This window comes from Mus caroli, unplaced genomic scaffold, assembly GCF_978045245.1.
Source record: "Mus caroli unplaced genomic scaffold, Mus_caroli_1 scaffold_2, whole genome shotgun sequence".
Taxonomy (NCBI): domain Eukaryota; kingdom Metazoa; phylum Chordata; class Mammalia; order Rodentia; family Muridae; genus Mus; species Mus caroli.
Window position 1 is genome coordinate 104372650 of NW_028227257.1, and position 23150 is coordinate 104395799.

The 23150-nt window shown below is 44.0% G+C and overlaps 1 protein-coding gene across 2 annotated transcripts in view; it reads left to right on the forward strand.

Moving 5' to 3' along the window:
- Positions 1-21302, forward strand: part of Pde11a (phosphodiesterase 11A) — a 366204-nt gene extending 344902 nt beyond the window's left edge. For both annotated transcript variants that reach the window (XM_021181980.3, XM_085834775.1), the window contains one exon: positions 15976-21302. In XM_021181980.3, the coding sequence (XP_021037639.1) occupies positions 15976-16131 (156 nt within the window). In that variant the 3' untranslated portion in view covers positions 16132-21302. The remainder of the gene's footprint in view (positions 1-15975) is intronic.
- The last annotated feature ends 1848 nt before the right edge of the window (positions 21303-23150 follow it).

A 23150-nucleotide genomic window follows, 5' to 3' on the forward strand; every position in this document is an offset into this window, starting at 1 on the left:
GAGGCCCAGCCTCTGAAGTCATAGCTCTGCCATTACAGCTGTTACTGCACCACAAAGAAAAAGAGGGGGAACTTCCAGCTTAAAACCCACTAGCCTCAGGCACATTCCTAAACAAATCCTTAGGGTATCCTGAGGCTAGCCTGGGGGGCCAGGGGTTGGGGGAGGATGGGGGCTCTGGAATGGGAAGAGTGGTGGGCCATTGTTTAGCTTTTACTGTCTAAGAGAGTTCATTTATAACCCACTGCTATCCCTCCCTCCATCCATCCATCCCTCCCTCTGTCCCTCCCTCTCCCCCTTTCTCTCTCCCTCCCTCCCTCTCTTTCCTCTCTGAGGGAGATGAGTTTGTTCAAGAATCAAGGTGATTAGAACATCCTTCCACCTCCACAGACAGTCAGAAAACAGAGACCTAACTAGGGCATCATTTATATTCTGCCACTAGTACCAGATAAAAATACCCTAGACTAACCAATTCTGGGCTGTACCCACACAGGCATAAAGAGACAGACCTTCATCTTTTTTCAAAAGTGGCTGCCTTGTTAAAGCTTGCCTCACTATCACAAGATAGCCACTGCAGCTCCAGCCATTAAGTTGAAATTCCACCGCATCAAGGAGACAGGGATAAAGAGCAGAGAAAGTGTCTCCATCCGGGCTGATTGTGGTTCTTTAAGTACTGTGCCAGAAATCCTGCCTTATGGATTCTGCTTACATTTCACCAGCCATTAGTAAGTTCAAGGAAGACTGAGCAGCCTTCGGGACAGGCAGCTTGCAAACGCTGCTAGAAATGCCGGTGTCAACAGAATAAACGGCCGTGTCCCCAGATAGGCCAAAGGTTATATGGCCAGAGACACTCAACCTCTTTACTGTGGCCAAAGAAGGAGGACAAACAGTATAAATAGCTCACACCACAGCGGCTAAAAGCCCACTGTGTCACGGGTGGGAGTCAGAGCCTCTGCAGGGGCATCTTCGAATTCCCACCCTGTTTCCATTCCCACGTTCGTGTTAGCTCTGTAGCTTGACGACCTTTGCACCCTGTTCAGGATCTGCAGGGTGACCTGTTTTCTTTGCTGACTTTCCCCACACCCGTCTAAGACCACTGCACGATTGGTGCCTGTTAAGGACGATAATGGGGAAATTATATTTTTTTAGTATAGACAAACAAGACCTGCCTAGAAATTAAGTTTTCTTTCCTTAACTCTCATTTTCAGGGTTGCCCCATACAAAAGTATATGCTGATGTCACAAAAAAAAAAAAAAAAAAAACAGGTGACTAGTGTGGGCTCTGGATTCAAAAGCCTATGTCCAAACCCCAATACTGTCTTCCCCGGGCAAGTGATATAACATTTCTCAGCCAGGGATTTTTGGCTTTTGTTTTTAGTAGTTTTTTGTTTGGTTGGTTTTGTTCTTTTGTTTTTTTGTTCATAAAATGGGAGAATAAAGATATATCTCCTGCTGGTTGCATCAAGGACTTACTAAGGAAAAATTATTTTGAGGCATGGATACAGGACCTGACAGACTTTCACGTGTAAATATTTATCCTTTATTTCCAGGCTTCTGAAAGTCACACAAATAGTTGCTCTAAAGCTACCTACCACTGATGTGGAAACGTTTCTTTCAGGAAGTCTGGGCTTGCTTCTGTGTTCACTGCTATGGCTTGATTATTTGTTTTTCCAAGTACGGTTTAAAAACTGCTGGGAGCCTCATATGGTAGTTAATACATTATCTTAAGCAATTTAATGCAAATTAATTTTTACACAACCTTGAGTTTCAAAAGCCATTGGACTGGGGAGGGAACGAGTCGGGTTTAGGAGGCTGTTTGCTCTCTCCATCTGGACCCTGGAGCAGCCCCATCTGCTCTCACGGGTCCCACCAGCTCTCCGCAGCTCCCCTGCCAAACAGCATGTGGAGCCTTTAAACTCAACAGCATGCTCCAGCACCCGGAAAGACGGATGCTTCAAGTCTTCTAGGGAACATGGGGCGATTACTAGGGCATTTCAGCGGTCTGTTTTTGAACTGTCACCCAAGTCAGACATCAGGTTTCTAGTTAGTTTTATCTCTGAGTTTCCTTCTCTCTTGGGATTTCCTCTCTCTCTCTCTCTCTCTCTCTCTCTCTCTCTCTCTCTCTCTCTCTCTCTCTCTCTCTCTCTCTCTCTCCCCCCAGGGGTTCTCAAGCTGTGTGTGAGAGCTTTGGCCTTGTTCTACTGAGTATTTCAGCACACAGTGGGAACCACTATGTGTTCAGGAGGGAACAGCAAGCTTGGGCCTGTAAGGGCCGATTGGCCTGGAGCAAACAGAAGGCAGGAGACTAGTAAGGATGCTGTCACAGGATTTAGGTGGAGGAGTGTGACAGCCTGAAGTGGGAACTATAGCATCAGCAACAGACACAAGTGCAGAGACCCTGTGGAAGCGGGTGACTGTGTCATGGGGGTGAAGAGGACATTTCTGTGAAGAGGACATCGCTGTGAATTCCAGAGAGGGATCGATACACAGACAACAAAGCTTGACTCCTGGGAGAGCGGCCCTGTGAACAGACGAGGGGGTCTGAAGGACAGGGATGAGTTCAGCTCAGCCTGGTCAAGTCACTGCGTCTCCAGCCATGACAGCACATGGAGAGGAGAAGCTTGGACGTGACTCACGGGCATCTGCGTCGCTGCGATGTGGCATGTCCAGTCTAGGGCTGTTATTTGTTAACTCATCGGTAACCTTTGCCTTTCAGAACCTAGAAGTTCAGCAGGTCACTAATTTGTAAGTTAAGACCCGCTTATCACACTTGACTGCTCCATTCTGAAGTCACACGCCTTAAATAGAAACCTCCTACTTTTCTCAAAGACACTCTTGCGCTCGTGACTCATCAGTCATGTGAGTCTGAGAGACTCTGAAGGCCCGCCATGGCTGACATGCGCCTTGCCCCTTCTGCTGGAGGTCTGGGCGGCTGTGTCAGCAGCTCATTGTGCCTGTGCTTTTCCATTTCAAGCTGCCAGTCCCCAGAGGACCCTTGCCATTTCACTCAGAAAGGAGAAGACCATGGTAGTAGAAAGGTGCTAGAAAACTTGCCTGAGATGAGAGCCAACTTCATTTGTCCGTGTTACCCTAGGAGGCAGGGATGCAGCCTAGCATAGCCTGGGGTCAACCCTGGGCGATTAAAGAGGGGGAGCATTTCAAAAAGTCCTCTGGATCCTTTCTGTTCCATAAACTGTACCTGAGTTTCTCATGCTTCTCTTTTATAATATACTAGTAGGAGAAGGCAGAAAATGCTAAGTCATATTTCTAGCAATTTGGAACTATATAATCCAACAAATAGTAATCTTTATCCATAAAAATGAATATCTAGCTGTACAGGTCAGAGTGAGGACCACAGAGGCAGACAGCTTCTGGGACAGGCGGGAGCCACAGAGCCGCTGAGGCAGCACCCTTTTGGGGCCGCAGACTTCCGGCACCCTCCCAGCCGGAGGACAGTGACCTGCCCTGCAGAGAGCGCCATCTTGGCTCCGGGACTCCGCCGAACTTAGTCTGTACAGGTTAGAGTGAGGACCACAGAGGCAGACAGCTTCTGGGACAGGCGGGAGCCACAGAGCCGCTGAGGCAGCACCCTTTTGGGGCCGCAGACATCCGGCACCCTCCCAGTCGGAGGACAGTGACCTGCCCTGCAGGGAGCACCATCTTGGCTCCGGGACTCCGCCGAACTTAGTCTGTACAGGTAAGACTGAGGACCACAGAGGCAGACAGCTTCTGGGACAGGCGGGAGCCACAGAGCCGCTGAGGCAGCACCCTTTTGGGGCCACAGACATCCGGCACCCTCCTAGCTGGAAGACAGTGGTCTGCCCTGCACAGGAGCCCTCTGCCTCAGGAGCAGGGAGCACATCTTGGATCCAGGACTCCACTGAACTTAGGAACTTAGTCTGCACAGCTGAGAGTGTGCACCACAGAAGCCTACAGCTTCTGTGACCTGCCAAAGCAACACAGCATCTGGGAAAGGTCCTGTTTTCCGCCTTCTTCTTCGGCCAGGAGGAGGTCCAAACGCCAGATATCTGTACACCTTCCCTTTAAGAGGAAAGCTTGTCAGCAGGGAGTGCTCTAACCACTGAAACTCAGAGGAGAGAGCCTGTCTCCCAGGTCTGCTGACAGAGGATACTCAGAATCACCAGAAGAACAACCTCTGAACAGAGGCAACTATAACAACTCCAGAGATTACCAGATGGCGAGAGGTAAAGGTAAGAATCTTACTAACAGAAACCAAGACCACTCACCATCATCAGGACCCAGCACTCCCACTTCGCCCAGTCCAGGGCACCCCAACACACCTGAAAAACTAGACCTGGATTTAAAAGCATATCTCATGATGATGGTAGAGGACATCAAGAAGGACTTTAAAGAACTACAGGAGAACATGGCTAAAGAGTTACAAGTCCTTAAAGAAAAACAGGAAAACACAACCAAACTGGTAGAAGTCCTTAAAGAGAAACAGGAAAACACATCCAATCAGATGATGGAAATGAACAAAACCATACTAGACCTAAAAAGGGAAGTAGACACAATAAAGAAAACCCAAAATGAGGCAACACTGGAGATAGAAACCCTAGGAAAGAAATCTGGAACCATAGATGCAAGCATCAGCAACAGAATACAAGAGATGGAAGAGAGAATCTCAGGTGCAGAAGATTCCATACAGAACATCGGCACAACAATCAAGGAAAATGGAAAATGCAAAAAGATCCTAACTCAAAACATCCAGGAAATACAGGACACAATGAGAAGACCAAACCTACGGATAATAGGAGTGGATGAGAATGAAGATTTTCAACTCAAAAGACCAGCAAACATCTTCAACAAAATTATAGAAGAAAAATTCCCAAATCTAAAGAAAGAGATGCCCATGAACATACAAGAAGCCTACAGAACTCCAAATAGGCTGGACCAGAAAAGAAATACCTCCCGACACATAATAATCAGAACAACAAATGCACTAAATAAAGATAGAATACTAAAAGCAGTAAGAGAAAAAGGCCAAGTAACATATAAAGGCAAGCCTATCAGAATTACACCAGATTTTTCACCAGAGACTATGAAAGCCAGAAGATCCTGGACAGATGTTATACAGACACTAAAAGAACACAAATTCCAGCCCAGGCTACTATACCCAGCCAAACTCTCAATTAACATAGATGGAGAAACCAAAGTATTCCACGACAAAACCAAATTCACACATTATCTCTCCACGAATCCAGCCCTTCAAAGGATAATAACAGAAAAAAACCAATACAAGGACAGGAACCACGCCCTAGAAACAACAAGAAGGTAATCCCTCAACAAACCGAAAAGAAGACAGCCACAAGAACAGAATGCCAACTTTAACAACAAAAATAACAGGAAACAACAATTACTTTTCCTTAATATCTCTTAATATCAATGGACTCAACTCCCCGATAAAAAGACATAGACTAACAAACTGGCTACACAAACAAGACCCAACATTTTGCTGCTTACAAGAAACTCATCTCAGAGAAAAAGATAGACACTACCTCAGAATGAAAGGCTGGAAAACAATTTTCCAAGCAAATGGTCTGAAGAAACAAGCTGGAGTAGCCATTCTAATATCAGATAAGATTGACTTCCAACCCAAAGTCATCAAAAAAGACAGGGAGGGGCACTTCATACTCATCAAAGGTAAAATCCTCCAAGAGGAACTATCAATCCTGAATATCTATGCTCCAAATACAAAGGCAGCCTCATTCATTAAAGAAACTTTAGTAAATCTCAAAGCACACATTGCACCTCATACAATAATAGTGGGAGACTTCAACACACCACTTTCACCAATGGACAGATCATGGAAACAGAAACTAAACAGGGACACAGTGAAACTAACAGAAGTTATGGATCAAATGGATCTGGCAGATATCTACAGAACATTTTACCCTAAAACAAAAGGATACACCTTCTTCTCAGCACCTCATGGTACCTTCTCCAAAATTGACCACGTAATTGGGCACAAAACAGGACTCAACAGATACAAAAACATTGAAATTGTCCCATGCATCCTATCAGATCACCATGGACTAAGGCTGATCATCAATAACAAAATAAATAATAGAAAGCCAACATTCACGTGGAAACTGAACAACACTCTTCTCAATGATACCTTGGTCAAGGAAGGAATAAAGAAAGAAATTAAGGACTTTTTAGAGTTCAATGAAAATGAAGCCACAACATACCCAAACTTATGGGACACAATGAAAGCATTTCTAAGAGGAAAACTCATAGCTCTGAGTGCCTCCAAAAGGAAGCTAGAGAGAGCACACATTAGCAGCTTGACAACACACCTAAAAGCACTAGAACAAAAGGAAGCAAATTCACCCAAGAGGAGTAGACGGCAGGAAATAATCAAACTCAGGGGTGAAATCAACCAAGTGGAAACAAGAAAAACTATTCAAAGAATCAACCAATCAAGGAGCTGGTTCTTTGAGAAAATCAACAAGATAGATAAACCCTTAGCCAGACTCACTAGAGGGCACAGGGAAAGTATTCTAATTAACAAAATCAGAAATGAAAAAGGAGACATAACAACAGATCCTGAAGACATCCAAAACACCATCAGATCCTTCTACCAAAGGCTATACTCAACAAAACTGGAGAACCTGGATGAAATGGAGAAGTTCCTAGACAGATACCAGGTACCAAAGTTGAACCAAGATCAGGTTAATGATCTAAACAACCCTATATCCCCCAAAGAAATAGAAGCAGTCATTAATAGTCTCCCAACCAAAAAAAGCCCAGGACCTGATGGGTTTAGTGCAGAGTTCTATCAGACCTTCAAAGAAGATCTAATCCCAGTTCTTCACAAACTATTCCACAAAATAGAAACAGAAGGTACTCTACCCAACTCATTCTATGAAGCCACAATTACTCTGATACCTAAACCACAAAAAGACCCAACAAAGATAGAAAACTTCAGACCAATATCCCTTATGAATATTCATGCAAAAATACTCAATAAAGTTCTTGCTAACCGAATCCAAGAACACATCAAAACAATCATCCATCCTGACCAAGTAGGTTTCATCCCAGGGATGCAGGGATGGTTCAATATACGGAAATCCATCAACGTAATCCAGTATATAAACAAACTCAAAGACAAAAACCACATGGTCATCTCGTTAGATGCAGAAAAAGCATTTGACAAGATCCAACACCCATTCATGATAAAAGTCTTGGAAAGATCAGGAATTCAAGGCCCATACCTAAACATGATAAAAGCAATATACAGCAAACAAGTAGCCAACATCAAAGTAAAAGGTGAGAAGCTTGAAGCAATCCCTCTAAAATCAGGGACTAGACAAGGCTGCCCACTTTCTCCATACCTATTCAACATAGTACTTGAAGTCCTAGCCAGAGCAATTCGACAACAAAAGGAGATCAAAAGGACAAAAATTGGAAAAGATGAAGTCAAAATATCACTTTTTGCAGATGATATGATAATATATATAAGTGACCCTAAAAATTCCACCAGAGAACTCCTAAACCTGATAAACAACTTCGGTGAAGTAGCTGGATATAAAATTAACTCAAACAAATCAATGGCCTTTCTCTACACAAAGAATAAACAGGCTGAGAAAGAAATTAGGGAAACAACACCCTTCTCAATAGTCACAAATAATATAAAATATCTTGGCGTGACTCTAACTAAGGAAGTGAAAGATCTGTATAATAAGAACTTCAAGTCTCTGAAGAAAGAAATTCTAGAAGATCTCAGAAGATGGAAAGATCTTCCATGCTCATGGATTGGCAGGATCAACATTTTAAAAATGGCTATCTTGCCAAAAGCAATCTACAGATTCAATGCAATCCCCATCAAAATTCCAACTCAATTCTTCAACGAATTAGAAAGTGCAATCTGCAAATTCATCTGGAATAACAAAAAACCTAGGATAGCAAAAACTCTTCTCAAGGATAAAAGAACCTCTGGTGGAATCACCATGCCAGACCTAAAGCTTTACTACAGAGCAATTGTGATAAAAACTGCATGGTACTGGTATAGTGACAGACAAATAGACCAATGGAATAGAATTGAAGACCCAGAAATGAACCCACACACCTACGGTCACTTGATCTTCGACAAGGGAGCTAAAAACATCCAGTGGAAGAAAGACAGCATTTTCAACAAATGGTGCTGGCACAACTGGTTGTTATCATGTAGAAGAATGCGAATCGATCCATTCCTATCTCCTTGTACTAAGGTCAAGTCTAAGTGGATCAAGGAACTTCACATAAAACCAGAGACACTGAAACTTATAGAGGAGAAAGTGGGGAAAAGCCTTGAAGATATGGGCACAGGGGAAAAATTCTTGAATAGAACAGCAATGGCTTGTGCTGTAAGATCGAGAATTGACAAGTGGGACCTCATGAAACTGCAAAGCTTCTGCAAGGCAAAAGACACCATCAATAAGACAAAAAAACCACCAACAGATTGGGAAAGGATCTTTACCTATCCTAAATCAGATAAGGGTCTAATATCCAATATATATAAGGAACTCAAGAAGGTGGACTCCAGAAAGTCAAATAACCCCATTAAAAAATGGGGCTCAGAATTGAACAAAGAATTCTCACCTGAAGAATACCAAATGGCAGAGAAGCACCTGAAAAAAATGTTCAACATCCTTAATCATCAGGGAAATGCAAATCAAAACAACCCTGAGATTCCACCTCACACCAGTCAGAATGGCTAAGATCAAAAATTCAGGTGACAGCAGATGCTGGCGGGGATGTGGAGAAAGAGGAACACTCCTCCATTGTTGGTGGGATTGCAAGCTTGTACAACCACTCTGGAAATCAGTCTGGCGGTTCCTCAGAAAATTGGACATAGTACTACCGGAGGATCCAGCAATACCTCTTCTGGGCATATATCCAGAAGATGTCCCAACCGGTAAGAAGGACACATGCTCCACTATGTTCATAGCAGCCCTATTTATAATAGCCAGAAGCTGGAAAGAACCCAGATGTCCCTCAACAGAGGAATGGATACAGAAATTATGGTACATTTACACAATGGAGTACTACTCAGCTATTAAAAAGAATGAATTTATGAAATTCCTAGCCAAATGGATGGACCTGGAGGGCATCATCTTGAGTGAGGTAACACAATCACAAAGGAACTCACACAATATGTATTCACTGATAAGTGGATATTAGCCCAAAACTTAGGATACCCAAGATATAAGATACAATTTGCTAAACGCATGAAACTCAAGAAGAATGAAGACCAAAATGTGGACACTGTGCCCCTTCTTAGAATTGGGAACAAAACACCCAGGGAAGGAGTTACAGAGACAAAGTTCGTAGCTGTGATGAAAGGATGGACCATCTAGAGACTGCCGTATCCAGGGATCCATCCCATAATCAGCTTCTAAACGCTGACACCATTGCATACACTAGCAAGATTTTGCTGAAAGGACCCAAAGATAGCTGTCTCTTGTGAGACTATGCAGGGGCCTAGCAAACACAGGAGTGGATGCTCACAGTCAGCTATTGGATGGATCACAGGGCTCCCAATGGAGAAGCTAGAGAAAGTACCCAAGGAGCTAAAGGGATCTGCAACCCTATAGTTGGAACAACATGATGAACTAACCAGTACCCCGGAGCTCTTGTCTCTAACTGCATATGTATCGAAAGATGGCCTAGTCGGCCATCACTGGAAAGAGAGGCCCATTGGACTTGCAAACTTTATATGCCCCAATATAGGGGAATGCCAGGGCCAAAAGAATGGGAATGGGAGGGTAGGGAAGTGGGGGGCGGTATGGGGGACTTTTAGGATAGCATTGGAAATGTAATTGAGGAAAATATGTAATAAAAAAAATAGTTTAAAAAAAAAACGAATATCTAGCTCAGATAACTCCCTCGGATGTTATTAAAGTATTGATGATATATTTGGACACATTCAGGTTCAAAGCCCAGTCTGGTGTGAATTTAGTTTCTCTTGTGCCCTTACAACGGCCATCAGGCAGAGGGGCTGTCGCTGTCTCCAGGAGCAAGCCAGGCTCTTACTCTTTTGTCTCACATCTTGATGTCTCGATCCCAGAAGTGACCGTGGTCAATGGTAGATGTTTTACCATGCCAGATGGTAGCAGGTGTGGGTCGTGACTGAAGGAACTCGAGGCCAAACTCCAGCTGTTAGCAGCCCAGAGAGCTGAAGGCGATGTGGCCTCAGGAACAATAGCACTGAGAGAGCCCTGTGCTCATCTGGAGATGGGGTTCTAGGTTTGTTTGTATGGTTGGATTGGGTAGAAGGTCAGAACACGACGGCCTCTTAGGCTACAGATAGGAAGCCTTAACCAGCCATTGGTCTATGACAGGGAGAGAGGAAAGGCAGGTACCTCCCAAGGTCGCTGTAATATGAATTAGATTCACAGCTAAATAAGTAATAAAGCAGAATGGCCCTGTGTCTATTATGTGCAGAGATCATGGAGCGGCACAGCTATCTGTCGGTTTCCCATCACTATAGCAAAGCACCCGCCATTGTGGTGAGGAGGGGGTGTGGCAGGATCACAGCTATCTGGTCACAATGTGTTCACGGTCAGGAAGCAGAGAGCTCAGCTCTGCAACAGAACAAACCCTTCTTTACTTAAGTCGCTTCTTTCCGATATTTTGTGGTTGCAATGACAAATGTAACTGATATCCACATAAAACTCACAATGTCCAATATCTAGAATCGCCAGGATCCAAAGGCACGAGAAAGCCCTGGTGTATAATAATGAGAAGACTCAATCAATGCACTTGAAAAAGGAGGAAAATATTCTTAAAAGCTTACAACAATGGAAACTCCAGTCTAAGAGTAGATGGACCATTGCTCTGGGTATCTAATGGGGGGACCAGATAGAGTATATGGCTGAGCAAGCCTGAGTTTCAAATACTCAGGTTGGCATCCACAGTGCATCCTAGACTTATACTTCAAGTTTTCCTTGGTCTATAACAAGAATGCCCCTTTCCCAACAGCAGGTGCATCCCACAGTGGGTCAGGACACCTTACCTCGTGGGAAAGCCTGGTTTGTCATATCCACCATGGATTCGGACCATATAACCCTTCCATTCTTCACCCAGAGCATCAGCAGTTACTCCTGTGCTTGTGAGCTTCTCATAGAAAGCGCATAGCTTGCATTCATTGTCCACTCCAATTAGCTTCTGACAGCTGGTGGCTGGGAAGGGGATCGTCTACCTCATCTGCACAAGGCCAACCACCTAGAAGACTCCACAAAAAACCAGGGTGGGATCACATCTCTAAAGTACTAAAAATAAAATACAAAACATTTCCAGCATGGAAACTATAGCTGGAGAAATTGTTGGCATGCTTTGGGTCTACCTACACAGGAAGACGACAGGAGGCTTCAGAGAGACGGCTGAGCATAGCAAGAGTGATCAAGGAGAACTCGTTGTCCAGGGAGGGAGCTGCCACACAGTACTTGAAACCAGCAAGACTCTCACTGATGACAGGCAAGTCATTTGACCTTGTTGAACTGCAGTTTCCTTACCTATAAAGAGAGGGTGAAGAGACCCACCACATAGAACCGCCAGGACGTTTTTGTGAGGTAATGGCATTGGGCCCCTAGCCCTGGCCCAGTGCAGTAAACATTCATTATATAAATCCTCCTCATCTCTTTTTCTTAAATGTCATCAGAAACGGGAAAGGGAGAGCACCATTTGGCCAAAGGAAGCTAACCTCCCTTCTCTGCCAGCGAATATACTATACTATATATGTGGGCTCATCCACATGGCAGGAAAGCTAGGTTCAGTTAAGCACTGTGGTTCATGGCTGGGATGAGTCTGCCGACACCTCACAATGCGTATATCTTTCAAAGATAAAGATATTTTGGGTTACCACAATTTGGGTTATAGAGAGTTACTGTTACCAGCATCTAGGGTATCCTAAAATGTACAACCACCACAGAAAACATGTATCTAACCCGCAGCAGCAGCCGTACTGAGGTGGAGACACTGTCAACCTCTTTCATTACCCACTGAGTTGCTGTGAACAAGCCCTTCATGTAGGTCTTGGTTTTTCTCCATTACAAACTAACAGCAACGCGGATAATAATTACATGGAGCTCATGAGGTTCTTGAGAAAGTCAGCCATCAGCGTGCCTGAAACAGCACAGCCTGGTACTGAGTAAGCATCCCTTAACATGTGGTGATGACGGCGGTAACCCGTGAGATGAACAGGGTGGTCAAGTCGGTTGCGTGTAAAGGACCAAGAGAGTGCATCGGCTGCAGGAGATCTCGATGGGGTCATTTGCCATGTGGAGAGTTGCTTTCAGGGGCCGGGCTTCAGAAACATCCTAAAGCAGTGTGTTGTGGTGCTGGGGAGAGATGGAGTCCTCTGTGTACACACAAGCATCTGGATTGTCCAGAGGAGAGGGGTCCAAGTGCCAGGTCTGTGTGTTCTTCTCAGCTTTATGCATTCTCCCTCTTTTCAAGGCCTTGAGACTGTATTCTCATTTTTCTTGTTAGCATGCTTAGTATAGACCTCTTATTCTCTACCTTAGACACTGTATTGATTTAACAGATACATATTATCAAAATACAAATTCACATACCATTTGACCTAGAAGTGCTAATTCTATCCTTTGACTTTCTGCTAGTCTTCATCTACAGAATGGCTATATACGGAATATCCTTAACACCATTACTTAGGATGGCCAAATATTAACAACACTAATTTCCTTTAACAACAGAGAACTGGTTTGACAGCTGTGGAACACTAGGTAGCCATAAAAAAAAATCTCACTTTTAATTTATACAGGTAAAAATTATTCTTGAAAGCCACACTAATAGCTGTTCCTATCTATTGGTTGGGGCAGTGTAGAAGGAGACTTTACACTGTACATTTTGTACCCTCGTGTATCCCTTGAGCTACGTGGATGCTACTTATTGAAAATATAACTAAAATCTTGTGCTAGCCACTAGAGAGCTCAACAATGGAGTGTGACTTTCCAAGCCAGGAGGGAGAAATCCCTGGGCCAACCCAGATGGCTTGGTGTAAGGTGTGTCCCCGCGTACAAAAAGCATCCCAGGTACTCTGGATAGGACAAGAGAGTGCTAGTGGTATCCAACTTTTGGGTCCAATTGGGTTTTCACAGGATCGACACTAGAGTCATGAGTCCCACATTGCTCTGGAGAGGTCTGGTCAAACCCCTGAGAATAAGTTACAGAGCCACAGCCTTGAACTCAGAGCAGGAAACGCTAGTCTAAAACCAGAGGCTTTTAGAACTCCTTGGGAAACAGTGTGCTCATTGCCCCTGGGGTATTTAAATGGTCTCTAAATGAACATGCACAGGAATGCCACAGAGAAGCTGGGCACCCTGTGGCTAATGCAACCATCTATGAATCCCTCATAGGTGACAGCGGGTACTCTTCCTCTCTCTCTCTTTCCATGAGGAGGGATTCACTTTCACAGAGCCATCAGGGATTACCTGCTAGTGGCCAGCCTTTGAGTCCACATCTTTGTATGTGCTAGGAGCAGTTGTCTTGCTCACAGCACCTGGCTAGTAGATGCCGTGAACCTTGGGGCTTAGGTTTGCAGAGGGGTTTCCCCTCTCTTCGTGGGAAAACCTTGTTGTGTTCCCACCTCTGATTGATTCCATTCTTTACCCAGAGCATCAGCAGCAACTTCTGTGGTCCTGAGTTTCTCATAGAAAGCACACAGCTTGCATTCTTTGTCTACTTGAATGAGTCCCTGACAGCTGGTGGCTGGGAAGGGGACAGTCTACTTCTGTTCTTTGCAGGTACTTTACAGACACAAATACACTAACTAGTTCCTCGCCCTTGCAGCCAACTGCATTTAGGTACAAACTTATAGCATCAGGGCAATTCCTCAAGATGGGGAATTTTGCTACCTTTGTTCAGAACTAACACTTGTCCTAAGAAAAATGATTGTTCCTTTAGTAATCCTGTCTCTGAAGAAAACAAAGAAAAGGAGGGAATTTTGAGAAATCAGTATTTCTCTCCCTAACTCCCCTCACCCCACCCCCCACGGTGTTTTATTCCACACAAAGGAAGCAAGAGAAAAAAGAAAGGAAGAAAGATATAGGGGAAAAAGCTATTTGGGGCTAAGCCAAACAAACTTAAATGCTTTAAAGAATAAATTGGTGGAGTAATTCGAATCCTGGGCAGGTGCTAGGAATGTAATTTAGTAAATGCTCGGGAACCTGCCAAAGAAGAGAAAAATGTGTTGCTTTTGAGATCATTTCCCAGCAGCTCCATAAAAGAAAACTGATTACAGGAATTTAATAAGTAAAACAGAGCCAGAAATAGTGTGATCAAATGAGTTTTTAATTACATTTCGGCAGAAAAAAATTTCCAATTCGTGCTCCTGGGATTAAAAAAAAATAATTTCTAGAGAAATGCTTTTGTAGCAGGAAAATAACATATACACTAATTTCCATAGGAATTACAGTAGTCGGTTTAATTAAAAGGCTTGATCAGGGTAAAGAGGAGACAGTGCCAAGGCATGCTAAATAAAACCACTGCAGTCACAGCCGCCTCACACTGTGGTCAAAAACAAACAAACACCGAGCACTGAGCAGGATTGGGGCATCTGCATTTTTCTCCTGGAAATAAAGGGAAAATTTTATCCCTGGGTTACTATGTTGCTTTGCTCTTTTCATATATGAAATAAATGGGTACGTCTGATTTTTAAATGAGATGTTTCTAGTCAGTGCAACAAAGGTCACGGGAATGGAGACACACACTCACGCACACACACTCACGCACTCACTCACACACACAGGTGGGATGGAGGAAGGGTGGGAATAACTATTACAGGGCATCAGTGGGAAGCTTCACCTCAAGCAGCAGGCGTCTCACTACTCACTCAGATCTCTTTAGGGGGGTCTGTCAGGTTTACTGGCAGGTGTGTTGAGCTGTGCTTAAGGGAAGGACACCCTGCCAGAAGTCCATCAAGCCACTTGGAAGCAGGGACCTCTTCTCTTAAAAAGAAAAACTTATTTAGAAGTATTTAGAAGGATCTATGAATCTTGTGCAGTTAAGGGCCCTGCAGCATGAGTTTCATGAGCCTGGTGATCCATCTGCCCCAAATGGCACTCCTCAGGCCTTCCCTCCCCGCATCTCCCCTGGCCTCTCCAGCCCTCTCTTCCACGCCCTGACCCCGTCACATCATTATCTGTTCCCATGCATGTTACTAGAGTGAAAACAGATGTTTGAGCTAGAAGGAATCTAAGGTTTTTAAAGTGCAAAGTTAGGAACACTGAGAAAGTTAAGAGGGCTTGCAGCCAAGCCAACCAGATACAAGGACAGATCTGTGGGAGAGCAACAGAGTCCTGTCAGCAGGCTCCCATGAAGACCTGTCCTCTCCCACACACCCCCAGAGGAACACTCGGGCACTGGGACCCATCCACGTCATTCAGAGCTACATCACTCCATGTCAGTCTGTGACTCAATGTTCAGCATTGCCACCCACATTTTGCTTTCGGAGGAAAACGAGTCCTTCCTCTTGTCTTGGGAATTCACCTGATCTTTTTTTTTTTTAATGTGAGAAAATTCCCCTGGGCATCTGGGGCAGAGTCATTGTAAGTTTGGTTTGGTTGGGTTGGGTGTTTTGTTTTTAATTTAAGTTCCCAGCCTGATGGATTGATAGGCAGGGCTCTCTCTAGCCAGGCAAAGACATGTATGTTAGTAGATACAGGTGATCTGCGTTTTTGTCTTGTTTTGTTTGATGTGCACGCAGACTCAGAGCCTACAAAGCCTTGAGGAATACCCAGCCCTCTTGTCTCATTCATTCTCTGCCTGGGCTCTATGAATCCAACACTATCGTGTTGGATGCCTGCATATTCTCTGCAAAATAGTTCATATTTACCAAAGTAATCATTTCCCTTCATATAACTGGTTCCCATCCCCCCTTTTAAACAGAAGGAGAAAGATTCTACACATCCATGACCCGGGTTGCTCTCTCCACCTGTTTTCCTCTTTGTTTTAGGCCTTGGTGAAGGTCAATGCAAAACTGAAACCAATGCTGGATTCAGTGGCTGCCAACCGAAGGAAGTGGGAAGAGTTACACCAAAAAAGACTACAGGTCTCGGCTGCCTCCCCAGACCCTGCCAGTCCCGTGGTGGCCGGGGAAGACAGACTGTAAACCACCCAGAGCCGCTGCGCCACCCTGCGGTCGGGAGGGTCCTCCGCATCCTGAACTACTTGCTTTGGTTGAACCGCAACATCCTATTGGTTCGGCTCGGATACTCAGTCCCAAAGCTTTGATTGTATCAGGAAGCACCCAAGAAAGTGTCGATGGCAGCAGAGACACGAAAGATGGAGTGGGACAGAGAATATGACCCTCAACTTTCCATCCTGAACCCATACTGCTGGATTTGGATCCATGGACCTGAGGGCCATCGGCCCCACTCCTGCTGAGCTGAGAGGACACCGTGGTAAAAGTGTCACTATGGCTGCTTCCTATATGGTACTTTTCTGTTATTAGCCCTTCCTTTCTTTGCAGCCTCTCCTGGAGCAGGCTTTCTCACCAGATGGTCCCGAGAATGCAGATTTGCGTTATAGATGTTTTACTTCTAATCCTACTGCTTCTTAGTGATGCACCAGGCCCTTGATTCTCGTTGCCTAGTGGATAAACCTACGTGACTTAATAGTGCCAGGTAACCCCAGTCTTGATTCCCACAGTAGTAGTATAGTAGGGTGTGTTTGTCTAATTGGTGTTACACAGGGTCTGTAACTCTGCAGTGAGATAGATCATGGTTCACTTTTTGAATTCAGCCTTTTGTATGCAAAGCCTTTTTCTAGGAGGAACAGATTAATAATTTTATTAAAGCAAAGGTGAAGGGGGATCTAAGGCCACATGTACCACGAATGACATGTATAAATACCGGAACTGCTTCCAACAGTGAGAAATAGTTCACAGGTGCAGAGGCACCCAGTGACCAAGCATGGAATAGTTTGAAGTGAAGGGGATGAAGGTTTGAGGATACAATTTAAGGAACCACGATTTTACATTCTTCCTTACATGTAAAAAAGAATATTCTAGAAAGGCCAGGAAATAACATCTGTACAACCTATTTCCACTAGGTTGTGAATGTGAAAACAAACAGAAAAAACAGAAAAAAATAGATGCGGTCACTAGAACAATGCTTTGATGCCCAGTTCACCTGAGACACTAAAGACAGGATCTCTCTTACCCTAAGAACACTGGGCTTGCTGTCTCTCACTTTGCATCATTAGCTGAGTGAGTTCGGACTGGACTTCTCTGTTTCCCAAAGTGTCAAGTGAGATTACACTAGGGGTTTGTTTGCAGAAATCCTAGCACTGAAAGCCTTTGTCCAAATAAACTTTTAAGGATTCCCTAGGGCAAAAGACAGCTGGAATCTGAAATCTTCTGTGTGAAGCAGGTCTTGGGCATCTAGAGCCCAAACAAGCATCTCTTTGTTCACGTACATGGTGCTCCACAGAGAGATTAAAAGGTCGGGAAGTCCCTGGGGGGTGTAAAACCTGAGAGTCAACCCAGCTCTGAACAATCTAAAACGTAACGAAACTTTTCTCCTCAACTTACAAACCATTTTTTTTTCTTAGTTTAATGGATCAGTATCGGTTTTTAACTTTACTCAAATCCAAAAGAAACAGGGGTCTAGTTTCACAGGGCCGTTGCCTTCTAGGTATTCAGGAGATATTTGAAGGTATGTGGGGTGGGGGTGGGGGGATAGTTAAATGAAGATAACAAGACAGGAAAGGAGTGAGCTGAAAATCATCCAAGGAAGGGAGCTGTGTTATAGCAAGAAACATTATAAACCATGCAAAGGGTGGGGCTAGAAAAAGAATAGAGAGAAGACTACAGGAGAATTAGGGGCAGAGGCAGGTGGTTAAGACAAACCGGCTAAGGAGAGGTGAAAGTCAATCCAAACAAAGAAAAATCATTGCACTTCCAGAAAGAAAGAAAAAAAAAAAAAGAGGGTGCAGCACCTTGTCGTCATTAGAGCAGGAAAGAGACAATTACACAGAGGGGCTTGACAAAGGAGAGAAGAGAGAGATCGGTGCACTAAGAAACAATGTTGCTAGGTGCCCTTTACAGCTGTGTCTGCAGGGAAGACTGGAGACACTGCAGGGGAAAATGAGCTCAGGAAAAAAAAAGAAAAGAAAAAAAAAAAGCTTCGGCAGAGCAGGTAAGAGGAGGCTGTTCAGATTTATGGATTTTATTAAGCCAGTTTTCTGAATCACTCTGCTATAAAGGAAAATAGCTTCTGCAAAGCTGTCTCCCCTCCTTCAGGTGAGGAACAAAGGCTGGGCGGAGCTAGGAACAGACAGGGGCGGGGTCGGTGGGGGTTGTCTGCAAGATCATTGTGTCTGCAGCCCAGGTGCTTTTGGGTACTGCACCACATCACCTCATCACGTTTATATCAAAGATGGGAATGGAGAATCAGTCCATATGAGGTTGCAGTGAGCCCGCATCTGTTACCCTTCCAAACAATAAATAAACAGCCAGAAAAACGGATACCAGTCCATCTACAGCAAGAAATTTCAAGCATGGGCTTTATGATAATACTGGACCCGGGGTCTTTCAGAGACTGCAGGCAGCAACGAGACAGGGTCCCCTCCACCCTGAATGTTGATGCTACAGAGTGTTGAGGGGGACATAATTTATAGCACAAACCCTACGGCTTCCACTAAGGTTGAGTTTTTCCTCTCCTCTTCTTGCCTTTTTATTGGCTTTACTGCATGGTTGCCAATAGCAACATCCACTGGTAGCAAAGGGAGTTCAACACCATTGCAGTCTGCCAGACAGTGGAGGCCTGACAATGTCAACCATCAATCAAATAGCTGTTTGTAATTGCTTCCATCTATTTCCCCTGTCTCAAGGTATCTTTCCCATTGTGGGTCAAGATCCAGAAACTGCTGAGTAATGTCCCGGGTCTGTTCCTCCACGACTATGGAGAAGTTCAAGAGAGGGCGGTAGCCCACTTGATGTCGAACCCTGGAGCTTAAAGGTTGGGATTCTAGGGCTTGAAGGTATTTTTTAAATCCCCTGCAAAGCAATTTCCTTCCCATGTACCTGAGTCATGTCCGATCTCTATCCAAAGCCCAGAGAGAGGGGACTTCCCAAGCCTTATTTATCACTGTTGTTTCTTGCTGAAGGAAGGCATCTGAAATATGAGCCTTCTTCAAAATAAGACTCGAACAGACAAGATTGCCTCCTTCCTCAGGTCTTTAGGCATGAACAGCTGAGATGAGGCCATCCTACTTTTGTATGAGATGTATTTTTTCAGAGACTATGTTTATTAATACTGGTGAGTATGTCGATAATTCGTGCACAAGCTACAACACAGCTGGAGATCCTGGTGAGCGAGGGCACCTGGGCAGCCAGCCAAGGGTACCTACCCGTCCACAGCAGGGCAGGACTCCATCCTAGCTGGCTGCCCATGGGCCTCTCGTTTTGGGATTCTGAACCTCTGCAGGTTTCTATCTGTTAAATAAAAGCACCAACTTTTATTCAGTTTCTGCTTCAAAGGACCAAGCTATGCTTTGCTTTGGAAAATTCATCCAGGGTCATTTTCTTTCTACTTCTCAAATAAAATAGAAGCAAACCTGAGAGCCATCTTCTCACTGAAAGATGAAAAAAAAATGTACGCATAGAGGGAGCAGACACAGAACAACCTTCCTACAAAGTGTCTGAGCCTGCTTCTAATGACCGTGAATGATGTAGCCATCAGTACCTGCTTGTAACTGTGTTCTCTTAGTTCATAAAGAACAGTTTTCAGTTATCTCACAGCATTGCATCCGTATGGGAATCATTAGTGTAGAAGGAAATTTCTAAAGAGAGCCAAGAAAAGTAAAAATTGCACATGCGCTGCCTGTTTCTGAAACCTGAAGGCCTACAATGCTTCCCAGGACTTCGGGTTTGCAAGTATCTTGGATTTAAAACGATCTTAGAAATTTTTTTTATTAGTGCAATGACAGTAATATGTTTCTGGAATTCCACTGCCTTTTCTGCATGTCAGAGTTTCACTTATTTTAGTGGCTCAAGTCATTAGGCTGTCTCTACTCAATCTACTTTGCAGGACAATTATTTTTAAAACCCAGTTCTCTTACTGACACTGGTGAGTTACAGAAAGGCACACACACACACACACCCCAATCATCGTTTCTAGTAATAGAAACAATGATTGCAACCGAAATCTAAACATGTTTGAAATAAATCCAAATATAAAGAAAAATGCATGGGCATGGGCCCGGGGAAGACAAAAAGATTAACAAAAGTAACTGAATGTAACCTAATTTGGGACCCTAAAAGCTCTGTCACGCCTCCTTTAGTGAATTCTGTATGTTTCATAGTATCAAACTGGAACTGTTTTTCTGCCATGTACTGTCAAGAGCTCCCACACCCCAATTATACTTGGAGTTTAGAGGTTAAGTCTGGCTATTAGTGGCCAAAGTATCACACACTTCCTAAGCCAGCAGCTCTCAGCCTGTTGGTGGAGACCCCTTTGGGGGCCACACATCAGGCATCCTACATATCAGATATAGCAGGAGAAAGTTACAATGCTGAAGTGGCAATGGGGGTAATTGTATGGTTGGGGGTCACCACACCATGAGAAACTGTGTTAAAGGGTCGCAGCGTTAGTAAGGTTGAGAGCCACTGTGCTAACTGAACAATACTAGAACAGAAATAAACCAGGCTGTGTCTGGAGAATTTCATGGGGGCGGGGAGGCATTAGATTTAGCAGCACCCAGTGCTGTGTTCTCCTTGTCCGTGCACCCCTGCCCCTGCCTAGTGATTTGGGGTTGTACAGACTTTGATTTTTGAATGTCCTTGCATGTCTGTGCATCTCTCAGCAGCACTAAGGGCAAACTGTTCATCTGTGTCAGTCTGTACCAACCAATGTCTCTCAATGTACACACTGCTGCAAAAGTGTTCTATGAAGTAAATGAACTATTTGCTATAAAAAAAAAAAAAACCAAACCCAAGTGTGTTCTTTGAGACCATCGTTTGGGTGAGTTCCCTTCTGTGTCTATGTGTGTGTTAGAGTGCTCGTTTTTCTTTTGCTCTAGCGTAGATTTAGATGAGATCATATTTACAGCAGTTTTAAAGCATAGCGCAAGTGTGGAGATCGTAGTCTAGTTATTGAGTCTCGTTCCCTCGGAGGGCTGTTACTTTTGCTATTTTCTTTTGATTTACAACAGTTTAAAAGGGATTCCCTACTGACTTGCTTCCTAATTATTGTTGCTTTACACAGAAGAAGGAGAAGACGCGAAGCTCCTCTGTTTGTGTCCTTCCCAGGCTAATCATTGTAGGAACACTTGGTTTAATGCTGCTTGTCCATTTCAGAAGCAACTACACGTGGCTTTGAAACGGGCTACTTTAAAAAAAAAAAAGACTTCTTGTTTTTAATAAAATGCTTAATGGTTAACTAACAGTCTGGCATAGTCTTTGTTTTGAGGGCTGGAAGAAAGATGCATGCTTTCTAATACCTACCATTTAAATTGTGACCGTTTAGCTCGTTAACTTTGACCAGTGCCGTCTGATTGTGTGTTAGGAGTCCCCGGACCTCATTTTTAAACTGACAAAAGATTCTTCGCATTACTGAAAGCTGTCTGGAGGTAGAAGAATTCTGCAGCCGAAAGCTATCCCTCCATCCATTATGCATTGCTTACATCTGCATGGACAGTTACACAAGGTGGGGTCACATCTACACAGGACTGACAGCCACAGTGATGTGATGCAATTATGCAATGGCTTCAGTGCTTAAACTTTAAAATTCTTACACCGTTATGCCTCTTCTATCAGAATGAACTGCAACAAATAATCTAGAGCCAGATCAAATGGCTGGGGAAGGAGACACCCAAGGAGAGAAGGGAGAGGTGTAGTGTGGCCCTCTACTGGACAGTATAAGCAAATACCAGCCCTGCCTGCTGCAGCCACTGGCTTCTTTGTGTATTGCAGCCTGCAGTTCTACAGTGAAGTGGAACTGAGGATCTCTAACTCAGAAAAGGTCTGTGGGGATGGATAAGGGAGTTAGGCAAAGGGGGCCTGGTGATGATCGTGGTGCATGACTTCTGTATACACACAATACTGGGGCTTGGAGTAGCTCTTTCTTTGAAAGGCTGCCCGACTGTTTGACAAACTAGGATGCACAGTTTCACCTTCTCCACTAATCCCTTTTGTAAACAATAGCGCTCCTGCACTATCTAAGACAAGTTGATTTAGTAACACTGTAAACTTTAAAATACAAGCTACTTGATCAAAATCAAAGTCCATTCAAGAAAGAGATCTTTGGATACCGAGGAAGATTTCTCTGAAAGGTAAGTCCCACATGAGATGAAATGGCTCTCCAACTAAACGTGAGTGATCTTGTTGATTCAGCGTACAGACGGCCCCAACGTTTCAAAAAACTGAACTCGGGCTCCTAAAACTCAGTCAATTACATTACAGATTTGGCCCTAATTTTGATTCCCTGTTCATAGTGGAGATGGGTTTGAGATGACCAAAGTTCAATGGGACTGAGCTCCTGGAAAAAAAAATGGTCAGGAGCCATAGTGGGGAAGAAAACTCTACCTCTACAGATGACTTCCTTCATTAAGGAAGATGCGTGCATGTGATTGTGCCTAAGACACTCATGAATTAGCAATGTACCAGCCACAAACGGTCACATTCACAGGGTAACCAGCTAATCCTAAAAGGGAATCTCGATCCATTGTACATTTGATTGCCTTGTATTTTGGCAGGAAGAACAGAAGGATACGAAGCACCAAAATGCTTTTGCCCTGCTGTGTTTTGCATACTCTTCCTGGTAACCACCCTAGTCCAGCAAAGCCAGCCACGAGTGTCACACTACCTTCTCAGTCATTCACTCCTTTCTTTATGTCTCTAATGCACTTTATAAGAACCACTGCATGTTGTCCTATTGCTGAGGATAATATTGAAGATTTGCTTTTGACATATACTCCAGCTCGTCAAGACCCTAATGTAAACAAAAATGATATTTTATACTTTGTAATATTCTACTCGGTTTGTTTTCCAGGCCTTCCATCATTAATTAAAAGATCTCCTTTTCTCTCTCCCATCCAAGAAACAATGAAACGACTCCCCAACTACCTATCAGAGACCAAATAAAAGTCAGTCTATCACAGCGGTAGTTCTGGTCCTGCCAATTTCAC